This window comes from Cuculus canorus, chromosome 11 (assembly GCF_017976375.1).
Source record: "Cuculus canorus isolate bCucCan1 chromosome 11, bCucCan1.pri, whole genome shotgun sequence".
Taxonomy (NCBI): domain Eukaryota; kingdom Metazoa; phylum Chordata; class Aves; order Cuculiformes; family Cuculidae; genus Cuculus; species Cuculus canorus.
Window position 1 is genome coordinate 8,314,949 of NC_071411.1, and position 22,288 is coordinate 8,337,236.

General features: G+C 45.4%; 1 protein-coding gene across 2 annotated transcripts in view; it reads right to left on the reverse strand.

Moving 5' to 3' along the window:
- GRIP2 (glutamate receptor interacting protein 2) overlaps positions 1 to 22,288 on the reverse strand; it is a 262,314-nt gene that overhangs the window by 6,303 nt on the left and 233,723 nt on the right. For both annotated transcript variants that reach the window (XM_054076728.1, XM_054076727.1), the window contains exons 15-21: positions 17,663 to 17,729; positions 16,711 to 16,856; positions 16,276 to 16,420; positions 11,567 to 11,706; positions 8,993 to 9,169; positions 5,817 to 5,970; positions 2,753 to 2,873 (exon numbers count right to left, since the gene is read on the reverse strand). In XM_054076728.1, coding sequence (XP_053932703.1) covers positions 2,753 to 2,873; positions 5,817 to 5,970; positions 8,993 to 9,169; positions 11,567 to 11,706; positions 16,276 to 16,420; positions 16,711 to 16,856; positions 17,663 to 17,729 — 950 coding nt within the window. The remainder of the gene's footprint in view (positions 1 to 2,752; positions 2,874 to 5,816; positions 5,971 to 8,992; positions 9,170 to 11,566; positions 11,707 to 16,275; positions 16,421 to 16,710; positions 16,857 to 17,662; positions 17,730 to 22,288) is intronic.

Consider the following 22,288-nt stretch of genomic DNA (forward strand, 5'->3'; position numbering starts at 1 on the left):
GCCCTGTCACAGAAGGAAGCATTTGTGAAGCAGCTCCTTATTTTTTGATGACCCCTTCTACACAAACAGGACCAAGCAAGCCTCATCTTGTGCAGGAACCTCCTTGGTAGTCAAGAAGGATGAGCACCATGGTCCCAGGGGGCTCCCAGTGGAACGAGCGCCTGTCTGACACTCCAGCCTACTGCTGCAGGCTGCAGCTCACCATCAGCTTTGCACAGTGATGGCAATGGTCCAGGGAAGTCAATACCTTGGACTCCACTGAGGTCAATTCAGCAAAGAAATTAGGATTTTATCTGTCAGTAAATGGGAGCTGTCACCAAGCAAAACCGAGTTAAAAATATGAAATTAAGTAGTATTTAAGCCTGGTCATCCTTGATAGTGTCCATTAAAAGATGCCCCTAAGTAGATTCTACTCCATTTGGCAATGCTTTTCACTAATGAGATTCCATTGATCAAAGCTAACGAAGGAGTCAGGAATCTAGTCTGTGGAACCTCAACTGGCTCCAGGTCACAGAGTCCATTTAAACAGCATAATGAAAACTGTCATTCCAAAGTTCAGACTCCATGGGCCTGCAGTGCCATTAAATGTCAAAAAGTAAAAGAAAGAAAGGGAAAGGTAGGGAGGAGATAGCAAAATTCTGCAATGTTAATATCAAAGAGCAACTGCTCCCATAGACAGGGGAAATATCTAACTAAACCTCTAATGAAGGCCCTCTAGCTCTGCTCCAAGCTGAAACAAAGGCAAACAAGGCAAATTCTGATGACAGTATGAAAATAGCAGCACTACCCGCATTATCCTGAATTCATAAAATACAGAAAACCTTTTAACTTCGCAGTTCACAGAAAAATGACAATCATCTCCAGTTTGGACAAAACTCAAATACCTGCTACATGCTGGAAGGACGCTGACTTACCACATACTTGAAACGCTGATTAACAAACAGCGGTACAGCCAACCAGGCTATGTTCGTTCACTGACCTCAGGCAGCCTCAGCAGCCCCCGGGACACCGTGCCATGCTGTACCAACAACAGCATTGCAGAGGCAGGGAGGAGAACAGAAAGGTCTGTGCACGTTGTGTCACTGTCCTCCCTCACGGGCTGCAAATACCATAACCGTCCAGCACACAACAGCATTCAACTCCTCTGTCTTCAGGGCATTTAAATACTCCTTTTAGCGTCTTAAGCAATTTGGTAGGTGCCTTGGATTAAGTGTAAGCAGCAAATTTCAAAAATATTCTAGAATGTGCTAAATACACTGAAACCCTGGAGGTGCTCAGCTTTTCATAAAATTTCTTTACATTTTCACAAGCAGTGCTACAACTGTGAAAGCTCCAAAGCCTTAAAACAGCATGAATCAAAAGCCAAAGAATCTCCGCACTACAGAACCCTGGCAAAGGAAAAGGATTGGGCAGAAAGGTTTCTTCTCAATCCTGGCATTTTACAGCAGTCCAAGAAATCCCTTCTACATTTTGATGCCAGCCATAACTCAGAAGGGCATTTTTTCCTCAAGCAGTCAACTACAGTTCAGAATGGTTGATAACAGCTGCCTAAACTAATTTCTAAATACATTCAGGTCCAGGAAATAAGTGATCAAGGGAAGAAGTTATAGTTTGAGAGGGCTGGGGCCCAGGGAGTTGTGTCTGCATGTTGGTGTTTTTTTTTTAAATCAGCATTTTCTTAATCAGTTAAGATAATAAATACACCATTTTGTGCTTCAGCACAATAAGTTAATTGAGATTTCCTCCCTCACTTACAGTTGCTAAGAATCAAGGAGGAAAGAACAATTGGTTAAGTCCCTTGTCACCATATAGACCAAAACAGGACTTTCCTTTTCCACCTCCAATTATTCAGAAATTGCCTTTTTTCTCTGAAGCCAAAGCAATATGCAATCATGCATAAAAACAGCCTCACTGAGGATGATAGAGGACAATGACCTAGCAAGCTCTCCTCAGTCCTCTGCACCCAGAAGGCAGGGAGAGAGACGAGCTCATGGGGTCCCACTCCTTCTTTTGGGCCATGGGAGCTGAATCAGAGAAGGGAGCAAGCACGGGTGCCATCCTGCTGGGCAGTCTCAAGGGAGGCCTTTATTTGCATCCCATAGCTTAGAAATCCAGACTACTCATCCTATAACCGGACACAATATCATGACCTCTAAAGTATTTTGGATAAAGAAAAGAGAAAGTGGTTTGTGAAGAGAGGAAACACCTTTATTTCTGCAGGAAGCAATTACTTTCTGAGATTTTTTCCATGGGGAAGGCTGACTGAAAAGCTTCCAATGACCTATTTCACTCAAAGTTTCCGGCAGAATGACAGTTGAATACAAGATATATGTAGGGCCTGTCTATATTTGAAGCCAAAGGTTCAGTCCCAGCAGGGTTGTGGGGGTCTCCTTCTGCTTGGCTTTTAAGTGCTTTGGACAGACAATATCTTTCCAAGCAGAGAGTTTACCGTTCGACAGGGAAGGTTTGCCAACAGTCACATGAAGATTGCTGGCCAGCAACAGTTTGCAAAAAAAGCATGGAGTTCCTGGTGGGTAAGTCATTGGCTCAGGGGGAAAAGTGCACGCAAGCAACCGTCTAATGACACACAGTTATCCATTAGCACAAACACTGACATCGATTAAACTCCAACTCTTCTTCACATCACTGGCAGCACAGGGATGCTACAGGCAATTAACGCATCCGGGGAAAGGCTAATATTTACAGCAAGAGCAAAACAGTACATCAGCAGTAAATTCAAAAAGTGATTTACCTCAATCTCCCTCAAAAGTTCAGACTGGCCACATGTTTCCAAATCCTCCAAAGCTTCTCCAAAAACACGCCAAAAACTATCCTCATGAGTGGTCTCAAGGCCATTTTGGCGGCTGGGGTATCTGTTGTAACGTAGGAACCAAACATTGTCAGCACTCTTCTGCAGCGGGATGAAAGTTGCAAGGCTACAGCAAGTGTCCCACCAGTAAAAGCAGAGACTTGAAGAGTCTTCATATACAAAAGCAAACAATATGAACTTTCAGACAAGTGTCCGAATACGAGACCTCCATGCATCTACTAACGGGGCAAGTGTCCTTCAAAGGAAGAATTAAGTTGGTGTAGTAATGTCAAAGTTCAAAGGGTAAATTAAAAAGTGCCTGTAGGAAGATTGTAGGTTTAGGAAGACGTTTTGGTGAAATAGAGAAGTGAAAGAAAAAAGGATGCGTTATGGGTAAACCAGGAGCCTCAGAGACTGTTAGTACAAAGGCTGATGGGATAGAGCTCAGATCTGAGACACAGAACACCTGAGAAGAGAGAGAAAAACACAGAGGGTAACAGACATGGTGAGAAAATGATAAATACATTAGGTCTCTATGAGAGTAAATAATGCAAAGATGTATATAAAAATGATTGCCCTGGGCTGGACAAGTAAAGGCACACTACAACCAGCAATATTGACAGTGTCATGTACAACCCATACAAACAGCTTAATTTGCTTTGGAATGGCCCAAGAACTGAGCTGTTACTTTCATGATGTCTTTTGTGGTTTTTTTTCTGCTACATCATCGTCATGGCACTTAGAGCCGGGTAAAGACTGCCACCAGTTCTCTCTACAACAGAGAGCAAGGTTAGAGAGAACCTCTCTCAAGGTGGTACAAACACACGTTACTGTGAACACTGTGTCTGTCTTGCTGGGCATTCTACAATTTCCCACCTTGGCAGTTTCAGCATCCTTATCTCTGACCACAAACCAGGTTTAATACTTAGACTTCTAAAGCAAATAGCAATTAAATATGCTCAAAGTCCTCTGAACAAGTCAGAGAAGTAGGTGACACCAGACACTGCTTACTGAACACCAGGCTCTGTGCAAAACTGGGACTATCAGCACTCAGTTTAACAGAAGTCTCTTGAAGGAAACTCTCTGCAGTGTTAAGTCAAGGTCACGATACAGCCACTAATGTGCCATAAGCAGAGACCCCAAGAGGACAGTGGCATTTGAGCAGCCCTAATGCATTTTCTACACATCTTATTAGGAGCTGCATGGACAAGGCTCCACCTCTGCAACATCTGGCAGCATCTCTAACAGCTTAATGGTCATCAGCATTGCAGACAGAAAGGGATGCTCATCCACCAGTGCCACTTAGCAAACCCAAACATTTTATTTGAGAACAAGTCGAAGCGAGGTTGGCCTCCATTAAATATATAATGACCCCTTGAGCTATTGTAGAGGTTTTTTCAGATCCCTATTTACTGCAAAATCTTTACTACATGCTTTGATTTCCATTCACCAGTTCAAATGAGAGACTGTAGCAGGCATAAACTTACACAGACATTTTTGCTCCTTGTGGCATCATGGCTTGCCTGGAGAGAGTAGTATCTGACACGACTTATTGTATTTTAAAACTACCTCCTACCTTTCATCAGCTTTTAAAGGACAGTAGCCTTTACATCAGGCAGAAAGGTCAAAAAAACACCCAGCAAGACTTTATAATAACAAATCAAAATTTCCCTCCAAAAGGGATTTTCAATTATTTTCCCTTACTCATTTCCTTCCTGCTCCCAAGAGGCAAACGTCCCTTCCAGCTACCAGTTTCTTGCCTCTCAGATCAGCAATATAACAAACACGTCCAAGGTGTGGATGAATCAGTACAGGCTGGGTTAGCAGGTTTTTCCAGGCTAAAGGCAGCTGAGGTTAGAGACATTTTGTTTTTCTTCCTAATACAAAGGCTCAACAGCATGAACCATTTCACTTGCACTTTGACATTAGGGCTTGAAGCCCTCGTTAGGGACACACAGGGCATCAAGTGTTCAGATTTGCTAACTTCAGCTGTCGGCAGCCTCACTGGGAGGGCCACAAGGGATCAACGAACTCTGCGAGCTGGCTCTTGCTGAGAGGCAAAACAAGAACAAAGTCTCTGCCGCTGCCAGCCTTCCTGCCAGTTTGATCATCTTTAAATAGGTGGAAATGGCCATGAGATGTTCTAAGGGTTTTGTTTGGACGAACAAAAGTTAAGGAAAAAAAATAAGGGGAGGAAAAAAAAAAAGAACCAACAGTAACAACACGACACACACAACTATGGGGTCTCTGGAGGATGTTGAGGGGAGGGTTTGGTACAAAGCAACAAGGCTTTTCCATCGTGCGTGGTTCAGAAAGGAACAGCCCCTGTCCAGGGCAGATCCAGCAGGATATTCAACCAAATTGAAGGGCAGCTGCAACCTCTTCCACAGGCTTGGGAGGTGTTGCAGGCTTTCTCCCATGCTGGCTAAACCAGGGGATTGGCTCGATCATGCACACTCACTGTGGCTTCGTTTGTGGTGTTGGAAGTGTCAAAGTGTGATAAAGAAAGACTTCAAGGCACAGCTTTCCTGGACATTGTACCTCATACTGGTTTCCTGAGAGTTTGGGTTGGCTGTTTTGGCTTTGTAGCATTGAGCTGCTGTGAAGCTGTACCCTCACTCGAAAAAGTCTGGCCAGCACAAGTGGAGACAGCCCTAACCATATCTATTTATTACACCTAAACTATGACAACACCGCAGGCCTTACCTGGCAGGAGCATAAGACATGATGAGAAATTGTGGTCCGTGCAGCTGAAACCACCTTAACTCCAGACAGAAACACTACCAGGCCACGGCAGAGTGCCACAGAGCTACATCCTGGGTAAGCTGGCAATGTGGAAATGGTTCCACAGCACGGATCACCTCACCAGCACCCCTCCCTAGGGCTGCCTGACACCAAGATGGGGACATCACCGGCCACTCCATCACATTCCCATATCCGCTTGACCTATGCAGCAACATACACATTTGTATATGTGACTCCCTGCCTCCTCCCACTCACTCCGTACCTGCTAGGCTTGTCCCAGTCATCTTCACTGAAGCTTCCATCCATGTAGGGGTAGTTTTTCCTGGGGTCCCCCGGAGGGGTGCTGCTCTTTTGCCTGCTGTGTCTCCATTCGTGTGGATGGAGGGCTATGCCCGCAGCCTGAGGTATGTATGTACCTAGGAATGGCAAGGAGGAGGAGGAGAGTGGTGGAAGAGAGGGTAATACCTGGTCAGAAAACCTTGAGGCAGGAGAGCTCTTTCATAAGTCCCAAACCTGAGGCCATCTGGATTGCATACTGCTTGCATTTCAGCTGTGCCGAAGGGGATGTTCATCCCATCTCTTCTCGCTTTAACAAAAGCAGCCTCTCAGGATCTTGTCAGAAGGTGCTCCACTTCTCCTCTGCTCCCCAACTTCTGGGATCCACAGACCTGGGACTACACACACCTACAGAGGCACATCCAACCCCAAGGCAGCTCTAACCTTAGTTAACTGCTCCTGTTTCCACACTGATCCCAAGAGGAATCATGTTGAAGCAATCACCTTTAAATACAGCAAGTCCTTCAAAGGGTACAGAGAAGAAGACGCCAAGCCTCCCTCAGTATGCCCAACCCTATTTGTTTTGAAGGATTTGGAAGCTTGATTTCTATTAGGGGGAAAAAAAAAGTTTCATTTAGATTCTCAGCTGTCTTTGGGATTTAATGGACGGTACAAAAAAAGTGATAGGCCACAGAAAGACAGCAGCAAAGAAACAACATCCAGAGCAGCCTGACGCAACAGTCTCCCTTCAACAAGGGGTGATGGTGCTGAGGTTACCTGGTGGTGCTCACCAGCTCCAGTGTGCTTAGCAGAAGTAAGTGAGAAAGAGCCAGCCCCGATCTTGAGAGATGCCAGCCAGTTCCTGCTGCCGGCAGAGCCCTCCCATGCCTTCAGGATCAGCTGCTGTAGGCATAGAAAACTGCTGGATGGACATGCGTGTGAAAAGCAAGGAACAGGAGGAAAAACTCTGCTGTCTTGAGAGAAGGGGAGGCTCATCTGCATCACTATTGATAGGAGATCAATACAGACGGTTAAGATGAAATCAGACAAGTTTTGCAATGTCTGCCCCCAAGGACTCCCCTGTGCTGTGGTATCTTACTCTAGAGATGCAAATCCGACACTACCAAGTCACAAGATCCCAAAGTCTCACGAGGAGCTGCCTGGACAGAAACTTTGCAAAACAGAGCATTCCTCAGCAGTGCCAGTGTCACACACAGTGAAATAAATCTCCTGAGTCCCCTGCCCATCTCCTGCTGCCCATTCAATGTTTCAGAAAAATCCTCACAGCCTTTCCAAGAAACATCGTACGCTTTCATCCCGTGCTGTGCCAAGCAAACAGGAAGAGGTAACGGAGAAACACATAATTAAGGGAGACTTGACCTCCCAAACAGCTAAGAGCACTGGAAATACCCAAAGACAAGGCCAGCACTTTCTTTGAAAATGCCAGGGCCTGTTATTTCACTTAGCTGAGCATTTCCTCTGTGTTTTTTTAAAGGTTAGACTGCTCAGGAGAGAGCCCCAGAAAAGCGCCTGCCAACATCTTACAGCAGTTGAGAGCCCTCGCTGCCTGCCAGAGCAGAACAGGGTCCCTGGCTGCAGGTCCCCACAGCCGGCACGCAGCAGGGCGCCAGCGCAGGGCTGTGCCAACGCAGAGCTGCCACTTCGGTGCCACCTCCTCCCAGGGAGATAGGTTGGATCCCTGGAATTCAGAGCCACCTGGTGGCATGTTCCCACAAGGTCCAGCACAGCTCCTTCATCCAAACCCCTTCCCTGAGCGTTCTCCTCACGCCGTGGGTGAATCTAAAGCCCACAATGCTGCAGAGCCTGACCTATAGTTCTCCATTTGGGGTGTAAACTCCCATATCCAGGCTCTGTGCATCCCAGTCCTCCCTGTATCCTGCCTTCCCTGCATGGGCAACCTTGCCTGTCTGTCTCCCTATTCTCCAGCATCCCTCTTCCCAGCGAGCACCAGCATGCCACCAGGCAGCCAAATTCAATTACTAAGGAAGTCGAGAGAGTCCCTGAAGCAAAGGTACAGTCTATGGATGTTGGGTACTTTGGCATCAGCCCTGCTACCCAGGGCTCTGTGCTCAATTACTCATTCTCAATTTACCGGTAAAAGCAATTACTTTGCTAAATCCAGCGCCCAACTTGTGTTAACACTCAATTAGATGGAGAACGATTGCAGCATCATGAAGGCCAGGGGATTCCTCCTTAATGAAGCCTCAAGTCCCAACTGCACTCCTAGATTAAGACGTCAGACCAACAGAGGCTGAAGGAAGATGCAGGCACAGTGGAAGAGACAGATGTACAGTGCAGTCATTCGAACTTTTCCAAGTCAGAACGCAGTGAGCACAGGCAAACGGCTTTCTCTGTGCATTGAAGGTGCTTTGCAACACTGCTCCTGCGGCTTCCCTTCCATTTTCACGTTCTTATCCAGATAGCAGCCTTTTCACCGATGTCCTTTGGCAGAGGTGATTCAGGGGTTTGTTTTGTAGCTAGTACTAGCTTATGTCACTAAATCTGAACTGGAATAACTATTTTCCAGTGTCTTCCTCCAAGTAAAAATCTATTCCCGTGACTAAACCATCCTGCATCCCAATTCCATATGTCTGCCAGAAGCCACAGCTGAATAAACTTGGCCTTGAAGACATATTTTCATCTGATCACTCACTAGAGAGTTAAAGATACTTTCTTGTAGTATTACCTTAACTATTTTGTTAAGTGAGTGCTTCTGGCCACAAGAAATTCTTGTCGATTTTAAAACATCCTGAAGAGGATTAATATGTTCTGCATGGCCTCTCTGGAGAATTAGAAGTGAGCTATGGGCCAAACACTCTGTAAGACATATGGCCAGTGAATACAAGTCACATAATCAGAGGAAGTAAAGTACTCCAGTGATTTTGAAAATGCTGTGAACAGTATGATGCCATGTAAGCCAGAAGAAATGTGCCAATAAAAAACTAAAAGAGATACATCAACTCAGCGCACCACATGAGTGCATTTTAAAACACATTTTGTTCCTTGCTGGAAGCAAGAAGCCATGCAAATGCAGTCAAACCACAGGCTTCATCTCAACGTTCAGTCTCCAGACAGGTTCAGAGTCTCTGTCTATCTTCACCTTGACCCAGAGACCCCTAGGAAAAGACACCTCTGGCTTACCTTGGCTTCCATACCCAGCATCAATGCCAGAGCCATCCCAGGACTCCATAGCACTGTCCACACTAGGAATTGTGGTGGAGTATATCTCGGAGAGCTTGCTGGTTTTCTGGGAGTCGGTCAGTTCATCTTCTGGGTCGCTCACTTCATTTATACTGCCTGATTTCTTGGGATAGGACTCTGAAACCAGAACACATTGCTTTAGCAGGAATGAAGAGCAAGCCTCAGGGAAAGGCTTATGCTGATGTGGGAGCAAGGACAGGTACTACAGGTCTTTTGAAGAACCTCTAGAGCTCTTCAAAAGTAGCTGAGAAAGGCCTGTGCAATGCAGTAGAAAGGATTTCAAACAGTATGCTTATCTCAAGCTGAATCAAGAAAATAGGACATTTTGAGTTTTTAGCACATGGAATACAAGGAGCAAACATGGGGATTTGAGGGTTCCCAACGATAGGAGTTGGGACCTAATCTCAATTCACAAGCACGCCTTTCTTCTGTCTTTGGAAGATTCTTCCAAACTGCCCTGCCCAGGATTGTTGGTCTCTGCAAGCAATAGCCCACAGCTTCTCTGGTCTCAGAGAGTCTCCTTTTTATTCAGATCAGCAATGCTTCCAGCCAAATTGCTTTTGGCATGATCTGCTTTGGGGATGAGATCCAACTGGTGCCAGAGCAGCACTTTCTGTTATAAGCAGACGTTTCAATGAGATTCCAACAACAACGCAACCTGGTCCCAAACTACTGCAGATGAAGTTATACCCCCTTCCAATATTGTAAAACATTGTAAAACCTCTTATCAGTTCAGGGCTAATCACCAACTCTCTTCAAGAGTCTCCATGCAGTCTCATGACAGCGATGGGATTCCTGGGCCTGGTATTTTGATGCTGAATTTCCCCTGATTAGTGATTGGGAAATGGAAAGCTGAATGTGGGTGATGAAGCTCAGACTTTCCCTTTCATTATTGTAGTAATAATAGGCCCTTATTATCATTACATCAAATTCCCTTTCAGCCAAAAGCTATGCAAGGAATCGTTTCTCAGCACAAGCGTTTCTTTGTATAGAATATTTAAAATCCTAGTTGATTATAAACCCTCTTAGCCAACACCACCCTGGACCTTCAACTCACGGTGGCTGGGATGAAAAGCCCCCTAACATTCTGCATTTGCCAATGAGGACAGATAATTTTACTAAACAAAGAACAGTGTCCTGAAAGTCTCTATTTTCCAAGCATTCGGAAGATTGCTCACCATGATTAACTCAAGATTACCTTGAAATTTCAATTACACCTGCTTCTTTCTCCGAATGATTAACGAGTCTCCAACTGGCACTTGCATGTCAATTATTTCAGCAAGAGGCTGTGACAACGCTAAATGTCAGCAGGGGGGCGGGGGGGGAAAGTGTATCTCAGACCAAGGACCAAGATACTTGGCTGCAGGGGATGAGACTTGGGTTTCTTGAAGACAAATTATTTCCCTAGATCTACCTCTATTTGCTAAGTCACCATCCCCTGCCTAGGCTTCATCCATTTGCAGAACAGGTACACTGACATACATTTTCAAAGTGCTTTGAGGTCTACAGAAGTCTATTTTTGAGAGCAATGCCACTCTTTCAGATGCAGGACAGATACCCCATGGTCCAGGCCTACTTGAAAGAGCTTGATTTCTTCCAATTTCTGCAGAGTGTGGGCCACTGGCTGGGTAGGTCCAGCTAAATCTAGAGACCGCAGAAACATGCCACAAAAAAAAAAAAAGAAAAGAAAAAACTGGCTGTGGAGAGAGACAGAAATGCAGCCAGAATGCACCCACTATTTTCTAAACTTGATCAAAAAGTTTCTGTTGGGCTGTGACTTTGAAAAAGTTGGGGAGAAAAGTTTGCGCATTTCCTGCTTCTCCAGCCCCCCAATTCTATCCAGCCAAAAAGTGGCCTGGCTGTTCTAAGTATGCTGCTACTCTTTGATACTGGGTCAAGAGAAACAGCTTCAAAGCCACGGAAAGCTTGGCAGGGAAATGAGGAGGGGATTTCTAGAGTGACTTTAGATGCTTTGAAAGATGATCTTAGGGCCCTAAGCCAGGAAAAGGGGCATAAAAGATTTATTGCCTAGTGTTTTCAAAACGTTGAATTAAAGGTGGGGCTTTTTTCATGGATTCCACCAGCTCAGAGTCTCCTTGCTCATTCAGAGGGTTATATTTTTTTAAAAAATCCTGCACTCTTTACTTTTAAAAGCACTTTCTGCCTCACTTCTGTGTGAAGTACATACACAGACAGGGAATAGCACCAACAGTACAAGACGTCAATCTGAAAGAAGAAATATTATTGCTAATAAACGTGCTAAGCCTGCTGTCTAATCTCTTCCCGGTACCACAGAGCACCCTTGGGTTGCTCTTTTTTTAAATCTGTGAGTCAGAATTCAAAAAAAGACCCATCTTTTCCCTCTGTCCCCAGCCATGCCTCTGACCACACTGCTTTGCCTTACCTTCCACAATACACGAAGGAAAACCCACAGCGCCGCTTTCTCCATTTCCCAAGGTCCCTGCTGGGGTAACGCCTTCACCCTCCCACCCCAAACTAGGCTCCCAAACTCACTCTCTGTCTGCTTCTTGATCTTCAAAGTGACCGTCTCTCCCGCCATCTGCAGTAGGTGAATGGCTTCACTCAGTGGTTTGCCCTTGAGGCTCACGTTATTAATCGCTAATATCCGGTCACCGATGTGGATGGCTCCAGTTCTGGAGAGAAAAGGAGCTCTTAGTAACCTCAGAGAAGCAATTTGCTTCTGTAAGACAAGCCATTAAGTTGTTGCTTGAAGCAATAGTATATTAACGCACAGGACTTTCAAATGTGTCTGAGTTTCTCCTTGGTACTCTGTATACTCATCATTTCCTCTTCACCATCGTTACCAGGAATCTGGGTTCCCCTGTCCCACCCCATCTTCCACCTATGTATATAGACACGTGTACACATAGGAACACATGCACAAGCATATCTAGTGTGTGACGTCTATTGGTTGTCACACATGAAACTGAAGGACATGCTCACACTGATGGTAAGAGACAAACCTAGAAACTCATTAAAAAAAAAAAAAACAACACAAAACACCAAAATAGCACAACACAGACTGTGTGTGCAAGCACGGGCTGCATCAGCTGCAGATCAGGTCATGGTGTGTTTGAAACTCACCCCTACACACCTACACCACCGTGACTTTCTCCATCAGGACGAGTGCTCTAGAAGAGGTTACTGTGTTTTATTGCACAGCCACATTCCAGCACCAGTTTCTGCTCTCAGCTAAATAAATCCTCAGGCTTCAGCAACAGCCAGGAACAAACTAACAAGTCATGGCAATTTTCCCCCTTCTCCATCCTTCCTTCTGCACCTGCCCACAGACAGGGGCTCACTTTACCTCTCCTGGTGTTTGCTGCAGCTCTGGAAAGAGGAGGCAGGACAGGATGTGTCCATTGCCAGAGCTGGCAGCCAAGGCAGGACCTTGTGCTAACTGCTGGTTGGACTGATCTCACCACGCTACCGCTCCAGCTCCCTAATGCCAGCAAGTGAGAGCAGCAATCCTCTCCTCCTCCAGCAGTGCCATGAGGTTTAGCTATCAGGAATCTGTGCGACTGAGCCAGGAGGAGATGCAAATCTGGATTGCAATATCTTTTTGTCCATGGCAACGTGCCTCGATCTCCAAACTGAATTGCTGCTCCAGCAGAACTGGGATTTAATGCACCGTTCACAGGTCAAACATCTACTTGTCTTTCCCCAAATACAAAACTTTTACAGATACACTGCTGTAAAACATCTACTGTAAGTAAATCAAATGGGGAAATGTAGCCAAGCAGCAGGCAGGACTGTTCAGCCTGGTGCTGCTGAAGCTGTTGAGATACTTGGACAGTGCTATGACTGTCCCAGTGAGCCACTAGATGGCCGTCTTGTCCTATCCAAACCAGGCTGAAAAAGCCCTAAGGGAAAACTTGTGCATTCTAATAAATCGCAAATCAAACTAGAATCGGAGTATTTGTCTTAAAAGTCTCATCTACGTAGTAAAAAAAAATCAAGCTTAACCACTGGCAGTTTAAAGGCGATCCTTCGCTCGCTGCACTGGTTCAGCATTTGAGGGCCTCCTGCTGTAGCACCGAACCCAGCACAGGGATGCTTCTCCTATCCAAGACACCAGACCAATCACCCACCTCTGAACAACTGCAGAAACTGTGAAAGTCCCTCAGTAGGGAAAAATGCAGAAACTGTGAATCAAAGTCCAGTCCTCTCATCTGCCCATTTTGATATGTCATTGTGAGGGCAAGCAGACAGAAGCCAACCTGGGTCTAGTTAATGACCCTTGTGCTTCTCCATCATCACTGAACAGTCCCTAATTCACCTCAAACAGAAATCAGCCCAAGGAGCTGCATGCTTCATGTCCCTTCTTGCTCAGAGGACACGCAGAATCATAGAATAGTTTGGGTTGGAATGGACCTTTAAATGGCATGTAGTCCAACCTTGCAATAAGCAGGGACATTTTCGACTCAGTTAGGTTGTTCAGAGCCCGTCCAGCCTGACCTTAAACGTTTCCAGGGATGAGTGAAAAGCTATGTATGAGCAAACATGTGCAGTTGCAGCCAGGAAGACCAAAAATATCATGGGCAGCATCAAAAGAAGCATGGCCAGTAGATCAAGGGAGGTGATTCTCCCTCTTTACCCTGCTCTGGTGAGACCCCACCTGGAGTACTGCATCCAGCTCTGGAGCCCTCAGCACAGGAAAGACAGGGACCTGTTGGCGTGGGTCCAGAGGAGGGCCCCAAAAACAATCAGAGGGCTGGAACACCTCTACTACGAAGAAACGCTGAGAGAGTTGGGGTTTTTCAATATGGAGAAGAGAAGGCTCTGGGGAGACCTTATAGCAGCTTCTCAATACTTAAAGAGGGTTTATAAGAACTTTTAGCAGAGCCTGTTGTGATAAGACAAGGGGGTAATGATTTTAAACCAAAAGAAAGTAATTTCCTCTTGCAGCAACCCCAATGGTCAGGCACTTGAAAATGCCAGCAATAGCCCAAAATTGCACTTGGAAAACCATTACGCCTCAAACAGAACTGAACAGTATTGTTCAGGCACACTCCCTTCCCCAAGGAAAAAAAACAAGTTCTGCAACCGATGCTAAAGCCACCCCACAAATACTGCAGGAGGAGAAACGACTAACATGGGAGAGAGCCACCACTCGATACCAACCCAACAGCTTGAGTTGCCTCTATAGGTTTCTATAGGATCAGAGATGTACAAGGGAAAAAATTCTCAAGGTCAAGACAAAACCCAAGACATCTGAATCTGAAGCCTTTTCAGTTTAGGTGGGCTGTCACCCACTGTGACAGATGTGTGACAGTCACTAGAGGACATCCTGCCTTCCCCATCACCAAGAAAACAGCCCAAGCCGCAGCGCAGACCTTTGCCTCTACAAGAGCAGCCTTTGTGTCCCTGTTATCAGACACCAGGATCTGGCTCACCTTGCATCAGTGCTGCTAAAACATCCTGTCCTCCAGCAAAAGCCAAACACAGCTTTGGGTCTAAATTCCCATCCTTTAGAAACCTGTCCCAAGAGAAGGGTAGAGATGGCAGGAAAGGGACAATTTAGGATAACACTACGACCACCCCTCTTCCCTTGACGAGGCCGAGCCTCTCCCTTCTCTTATTCCCAGGAGAAAGAAATGCACCTTTCCCGCAGGCAGCCTTCACCTCAGTGCTCCTCACCTCCCTGCAGGGAGCCAAAGTCACCCAGAGAAATCCCCACATCGCTCTGTCTGCATACAACTCCTCAGAGCAGGCACCATTGATTGTTAGTCTGCTACGGTGAACATGCTGAACAGCTCCATCGCTCTTCTCAAAAGGCTTTTAGTTCCTTACTGCCTGCCAGCTCCTGATCAAAATTCAATAGTACCGCAGCACTTGCCTGCACTACGTGTCTCTGTAGAGCATTCACTGATGTGCATCCAAGTTCGAAGGAGGAACAGCCACAGCATCGCAAAGGGAACTGAGAACAACAAGGGTACAAGACTGTCTTCTGACATCTGACAGTGTTTCAGCTTTCTGTCCTTAACCTTTCTCCCGCTGGGCTGCAGGTACAATGCAGAACTGCTATGCAGAAAAGCCTGAGATACTCTGTGGCTGTTATTTTCTAGGGAAAAAGACTGAATCCTACAGTGGCAAGCAGTGATATAAAAGCCCCGAAGACAAGGACCACTAATGGCGAGGTCCATCCCTCCTCCTTACGTCTTGGGAGACAATGATATTCTGCTTTTTGTACCAAAGGGAAGCAATGGAAATGTACAGCAGAACGTGTGCTGACAGCTTGAGGAACACAGTGCAGAAAGAGGCACTTAGCTGTTTTACAGTCCAGCTAAGAGGGACCGTGGCCTTGAAACAGAAAGAATCAAAAGGCCAGATCTGCACTCAAGTGTTCCCAAGGACTAGCATTTTTATACCTATTTGTTCAGGGGGTTTTTTTTGCTGCGGTTCTGCCTGTCGGGCAGCACAGGGTAATGCAACCCTATGTGAAGTGTGAGTCAGGACTGCTGAAGCGATCTATTTACAAGTCACACTACCATATAGACAGATTAAGATACAGTGTATGACTCATTTCCACCTTATATTCTCAGCAATGTCCTGATCCTTTAAATCCCACGCATGCACATAGATTCAGACACAGGCACACACACAGACAACCTCCCTGGTTGTGCAGGTAAATCTGCACCTACATTTATGCAGCATCAATATCTGCTGCTTAAGGCACACCAGCCCTGCACTGAGATACCTCCACATGCAACAGACTAAGCACCCAGCAGGGACAGGTCAGGAGACTTGCAGATCTCTGTGGTTTCAGCAGGACACACCATTCTCATTGCCATAAGCCTTAATTCAGTAATAGGTGAGACCTGGACAGAAGTCCGTGGTGGTTTTGTGAGCAGACTGTGCATTCTCTGCACGCAACAGAAAATCACAGATCAGGAAGCACTCCTGTGGAAGAGCGGCAGAGAAACAAGTTTTCCTGGCTGTGACATTCAGCCAATACACTGGATCTGACTCTTCCAGAAGTGCCCTGCTTTGAGCCTCTTTCATTACCCTGAGTGCAGAGTCCCAACCATCCAACGTGCCCTGCACCTATACTAAATATAGGTGTTTTAGTATTACTAAATAATAAATATTTAGTATTACTAAATACTAAAACTAAAATGAGTTTATGACAGCAAAGGAAACTTTGCAAAGTTCAAGAACCCTTTCCTCATCAATTCAACCTGTCTGCTCCCAGACCTCACCTTTCTGCCAGCCCTCGTTTAGTCAAGCCTGAAATGACGATAGGATCGAAAGGTTCCTCTGTCCCGGAGATGGTTATTCCCAAGGGTCCACCATATCGCTTCAGTTCCACTGTGTAGATAATAGCACCAGTTGTTTCCTGTTCATCTGAAAGAGAAAACAGGAATGCAGAGTTTTTTAATCAGCCATATGAAAGAGATTGTAGGAAAGATTTGCAGCATTTAGAAGCAAAAGCCAGAGGTTTTCAGCCATGCTTATACCAAACAGGATTTTAACCTTACAGATTCCGTTTAAGGGCAGAATAACAAAAATAGACTATAATCAATTGGAAAGTGGTGACGGGACAGGCAGCAGCCCTTATCTTTGTTGGTTTGCACTACCTATTGGGAAATGTCATTACAGTGGACAGGCACCAGTTTGCATCAGGGTTTCTGTACCAGAGTTATCTTCATCCTTCCTAATCTTCAATTTGACCAGATCTTCACACTGTCTTAAAATCTGCACAGCCTCCTCCATTGAGCAATTGTCGAGTCGGATGTTATCGATGGCTAACAGCTTGTCTCCTGGTTCCAAGGTGCCAGTTCTATGTGGAAAGGAAAAGAAAACTAGAAGTACATTTGTATTTAGCTTTCAGATCCTGTGACACATTCAGTCCTGCAGTGGTGATGACAATATTAATTTTTTACTGTCTTTGGTCCTTAATCTTTTCTGGAAAACAACCATTAACGGAGTCTGAGACAATTATAGCTTAGAAAGAGGAAGTTTGTGCAGAACATGCATCAACACAGAACAAGGCAGGAAGATTAGATATACAGCCTGGCTAACCTACAGCACTGAGAAACGCCTGATGTTTAACTGACAGATATTCTACGTTTTATGGAAACTCCTGTATGAGCACTCTTAGAAATGAGCCCTCTGGCAGCACTAAATTCCTCTGAAAGCCTTACTATGAGGAGTTGGGTTCAGAGGTGAAGTCAATAAACGCTGAGTTATTTGCACAGTTCTCCACCAGTGCCCACAATTCCACTCACTCTGTTCACCTGAGCAGTAGCTGAGATAGAGCAAACTACCTGATGAGCCATAGCACCTTATGGGATACATGAAGCCCTTTACCACACTCAAGTGCTAAACATCCATCTCCCGTAGAGTCAGCAGACCTCTGAATCAGTGCCCTCGTCACCGTCTCCATTAGCTCAACTCTACTTGCTTCAATACGGACAGATTTTATCGCAATCCCTACAGTGGTCTAAGACCAACCTCTAGGGAGGAGATCTCTTTGATATCTGGCAAAATCCAGACCCAAGTGCTACTGCCTGGCCATCATTCTACCTCTCATTACTGGGCCAGATTTTGCAATGGGTTTGAAAGGATGGGAAATTCTGTGCTTACCTATGTGCTACGCTCCCCTTCTTTATGTCGGAGATGATCAAAGGCTCCCCAGGCTTTCTGCTTGCAGCTGCAAAAGAAACACGAGTACAAACCTTGGTATTGAGTCTGCTATCCAGGACTGGGATGGTTAAAGGAGAGAAGGAGTTATAAGAAGAGGCAGTTAATATTCCTTTGACAAAACAATGCTTCACAATTGAACCCTGGAATCCACACCAGGAAAAAGAAGGAGTGAATCCTTGAAAATGTTTTTTGGTTGTCCTTTGCCCAAGTTAGCTATGTGCTACCTTTCACCTCTTTCTGAAGAAGGGGAAGACATGGTGTGTAGCAGCAAGAGGTGGGATTGCCCAATCCCAGCACTGTTAAACACCCTCTCACCCACACTTCTGACGCAAGACAGCAAGTGAGTCAACAACTGTGGCAGTAGTCAGACATTAGCACTCCTGCCCAGGGAGTACCTCGCTCAGTGCTGTGTTTAATATAAGCATTTCCATGTCCTTGAAGTAAAGTGGGCTGGGAAATTTTCTAAGTGGAAAATAACCAAGGAAGAATTAGATAAAACACTGTTTTCTAGCTCGTTCAATTCCCCGGGTCACTTCATCATACAACTAGATAAATCAGGACTGGTTTCAGTGCTGGAGCTTGGAAGGGTTAGTTGCCAACACTTCTCTCCTGTCCAACTCTAATAACTTTTTCAGCCCACAAGAGATGCGGATATGCGCTTCTGGGAGCATTTTCCTTTTCAAATTTGCCTGCAAAGACCTGCTGCTCTTTTGAAAAATCCAAGAGATATTTATAACTTGAACCCCTCTGCCACCCACACACCAAAAACACATATGCCAAGAGCACCCTTTTCACCCCGCATCACTCCCTCCTGCCTCGCTATGGGAATTGCATTGTCTCATCTAAAGCTGACAGACCTCAGCAAAAACTGTGTGGGAAGGAAGAAACTCGCACCATCTGAATATACCAGGTACAGGTCAGAGAGTAAAATATCTGAGGCATGTGGCATCAACCACACAGAGATCTACCTGTCTGAATAGCAGAGAGCACCCTGAAAGTCAGACATAAAGCATTAAGTGCTTCCTCTTAGCAACATCTCTGCTCTGGCTTTTTCTGTTGTTTACCTTCATTTATGAGATTTAAAAAACCATGTGCTAACCTGTTTCCTTTAAGGTTACCCTCTCTCAGATATAACTAAACCTTCTGTACTGTACAGAGCAAAATGACAGCCACTCTCAGCTGTAGCAAGGCTGACACCAAACAGGAGACTGTAACTGATTCTATAATAGCCACACCAATGCAATTGCTGAATGATACAGAGCCTGGAAGAACTATTTCCTTCATTTCCTTCTGGAGCACGGTGCCAGGCCATTCTGACCTAGCCGCTCATGGTCAGCTTGCAGTCATGGCTTGAAGAAAAGCAGAAGGGTTGCGGAGATTCACTGAGGGCTTGTACCTATATTCAATTCACGGCACAGACCAGCCAGCAGACAGACTAACAGACACCAGGCAGAGCTGTGCAGTGGGAGGGAAGGATGTGGTGCAGCAGCTAAAATCAACACAGAAATCCCCCCTCTGACTAAGGCGGCCATGGACCATAGACTAATAGCACGGCAGACAGAGATATAAATCGCTCTTTTATTACTATTGCTATTCTCTTTTCCAACATAGAGCGCGTATTTACTGCTGAGAAGCGCACAAAGAGCTGGTCTGAGTGGGGATGATGGGAGACTGTTAGCACACCTCGAGCCCTGGTTGGGCTGGCAATCATAAAATCATAGAATCACCAGGTTGGAAAGGACCCACTGGATCATCGAGGCCAACCATTCCTAACACTCCCTAAACCATACCCCTCAGCACCTCATCCACCCATCCCTTAAACACCTCCAGGGAAGGTGACTCAACCATCTCCCTGGGCAGCTGTTCCAGTGCCCAATGACCCTTTCCGTGAAAATTTTTTTCCTGATGTCCAGCCTGAACCTCCCCTGGTGGAGCTCAAGGCCATTCACCCTTGTCCTGTCCCTGTCACTTGGGAGAAGAGGCCAGCTCCCTCCTTTCCACAAACTCCTTTCAGGTAGTTGTAGAGAGCAATAAGGTTTCCCCTCAGCCTCCTCTTCTCCAGGCTAAACAACCCCAGAATGTTGCAGATTTAATTGCTCCCTAGCCTGGTTCTGTCAAAACGATCCAGGTTAGCAAAAATACTTTTCACTGCAAGGTTTGTTTACTCGTTTCAAAGCAGAGCCAGCGTGACAGAAAGGGGTTAGGGAGGATCTCTACAGTCTGGTGGTGGACTGGAGATGGTCATCTCTACACCTGACCCAGTCACTGCTGGAGCGATGTGTCCAGAGATCGTGAACACTGGAAGGAGCAAAGGAAGGGGAAAGGAAAAACAAAAAACCAAGTACAAACAACAACATGCCTTATGTTCTGCAGAAATGGTGTTTATCTCAGCATCTGCCTTACAAACCCTGCGGGGCTGGGGGGGTCCTACCCACAGTCAGCCTCTGAGCAAAGAGCAATACCTCATCCTTCTGCAGCTCTGCAATTAGCCTCAGCACTGAACACAGCATCAGCTTCTAGTATGGGAAGCAACACTGACTAACCAAGTGTTTTGTCCATTAGGAAACAAAGGAACTTTTAAGGAAAAATTATTCTGGGCTTTGTTTGCAGGGTTTTTTGAAGTTGTGCTTTCCAAACAGATTTTCTTGAGACTTCAGTTAAATGCAAGAGCCACATACAACTGCATACAACTGTACCTACCATTAGAGTACCCAAACTTTAATAAATGGCAGGGTTCTGGTTTAAATAATCACTTAGTATAAAATGGAAAGAGTTTACAAAACCATCATTAATAGTCTGTACCTACAAATCTGAATGGTAAGTTAAAGAGACTTAATGAACAATTATTCTCTTTCCAGAGGCATAAGATATAAAGTCCAGATAATGAAATCTCAAAGCACAAACAGTTCATTTTAAAAAACAGTAGGTACAACTCAAATAATTCCCCTTTGGCATCCCAAAGCCCTTCCCAGTGCCCCAGCAGAGCAACCAGCTAGGCTTTCTGTCCTTCAGCTGGTACCTGGCTGCCCCAACCACCTCTGTCACCCTGGGACCCATGTTTTTAACTGTTCTGGGCTGCTCACGCAAGCCGTCAACGTGCCTGTCTGTCTATAGGTAAGTTGCAATTTCACTGAAGTGGTGGCTCAGGCTAGGTCAGAGGCATTAGCTACATAGAACCCTGGTGAGATTTTGGATAAACCATTTCAAATTTGCTTGCAATTTAAAAAACACCCTTCAACTACATTATTATATTATTAGGGCTGTGGTCTTTGGAGTTGTGACATTTATACAGATGCGTAAAGCCTCTTTATCCATTTGTTTCTGCTGTAAATGTGGCTATTTCTCTTCAAAGGACATTGCCTTGGTAATTCTGTTTGCTGTAGGAAGACACGGTTCAGATGCCCAGCCTTGCCTCCAGGTCTTGCTTTCCCATTTGTAAAACAGAGATAGCAACAAAGGGAGTCAAGGGAAGAGATGGATCGAGACGCAGAGACAGAAGCTGGTGTGCAGAAACCCACGCTCTCTCTCTGGTTGTGGCCAACCTCTGCCAGGGCAAACTACTTCAGCTGGAAGCAGGTTCTTTTTCAGAAACATTTTTATTTTTTGGTGAGTTTACCAATACAAAAAATAGTTGAAATCTGCTCCAGTGGTCCAGAACAAGTTCCATAAATCAACAGCAGGTGAAAGTAGAAGCGTGAGGTGGGGGTAGAAAATCAAACTGAAAACACTGCTTGGCAGCTGAGACAAGGCAGTGATAAAAAGGTGAACTGATCAATACTGTTATTTACTTTTTATAAATTGCTTTCAGTCTCTCACCACCTCTGCTGGGATTCTGGCTCACTCGGCGTTTACTCTGTGATGGATGACAAGGCCAGAAACACATGTCCGGTTTGTGTTTTTAATAGAATGCATAATGACTCGTATTGGTAAATTATTCCCCTCCACAGAGCACAAGCACATATCTCACAGGCATCAAGCCGTTATAAATGTCCTTCGTTACTGACCAAGCCAAAGCAGCCCTCTGCCAATGTGTAATTAAAGAAAAGTGTAATAACGTCATATGAATGCATTTAAGAAAGCAAGAATTTATAAACTGGAACAAATAAACAAAATCAGAAAACAAATTATCTCAAGATATCTAAGGAATGTGAAGAGGAATAAAAGCAAATCAGAATCAATTACAAAAAGCAGCAGTGAATCAAATCCCCAGTCCCCAACTTTTTCCTCTATCATTCATTTGTTTTAGCAGCAGGTGCATAAATCATGAGTGCCTCTAGCAGGACATTTACCCCACTGCAGATCTATTTCCTTTCAAAATCTGCAGGTAGCAAAACAGGGACAAACATGGTGAAAGCATCGAAGTGATCAGCTGCAAATCTCTGTTGAAGCTGCAGCGTTAGTGAGGGCGGAGGGCAGGAGGCTGCCGCGCACTCTGCCGCTTGCAGCCACACTCTGACAGGCTGGCAGCAGGTCCCAGGTTAATCCAGCACCCAAAGCTAGATTTGCTCGGCTCACAGATCCATCTTCTCACTAGGACAGTGATTAGACTGCTTAAGCAACTTAATC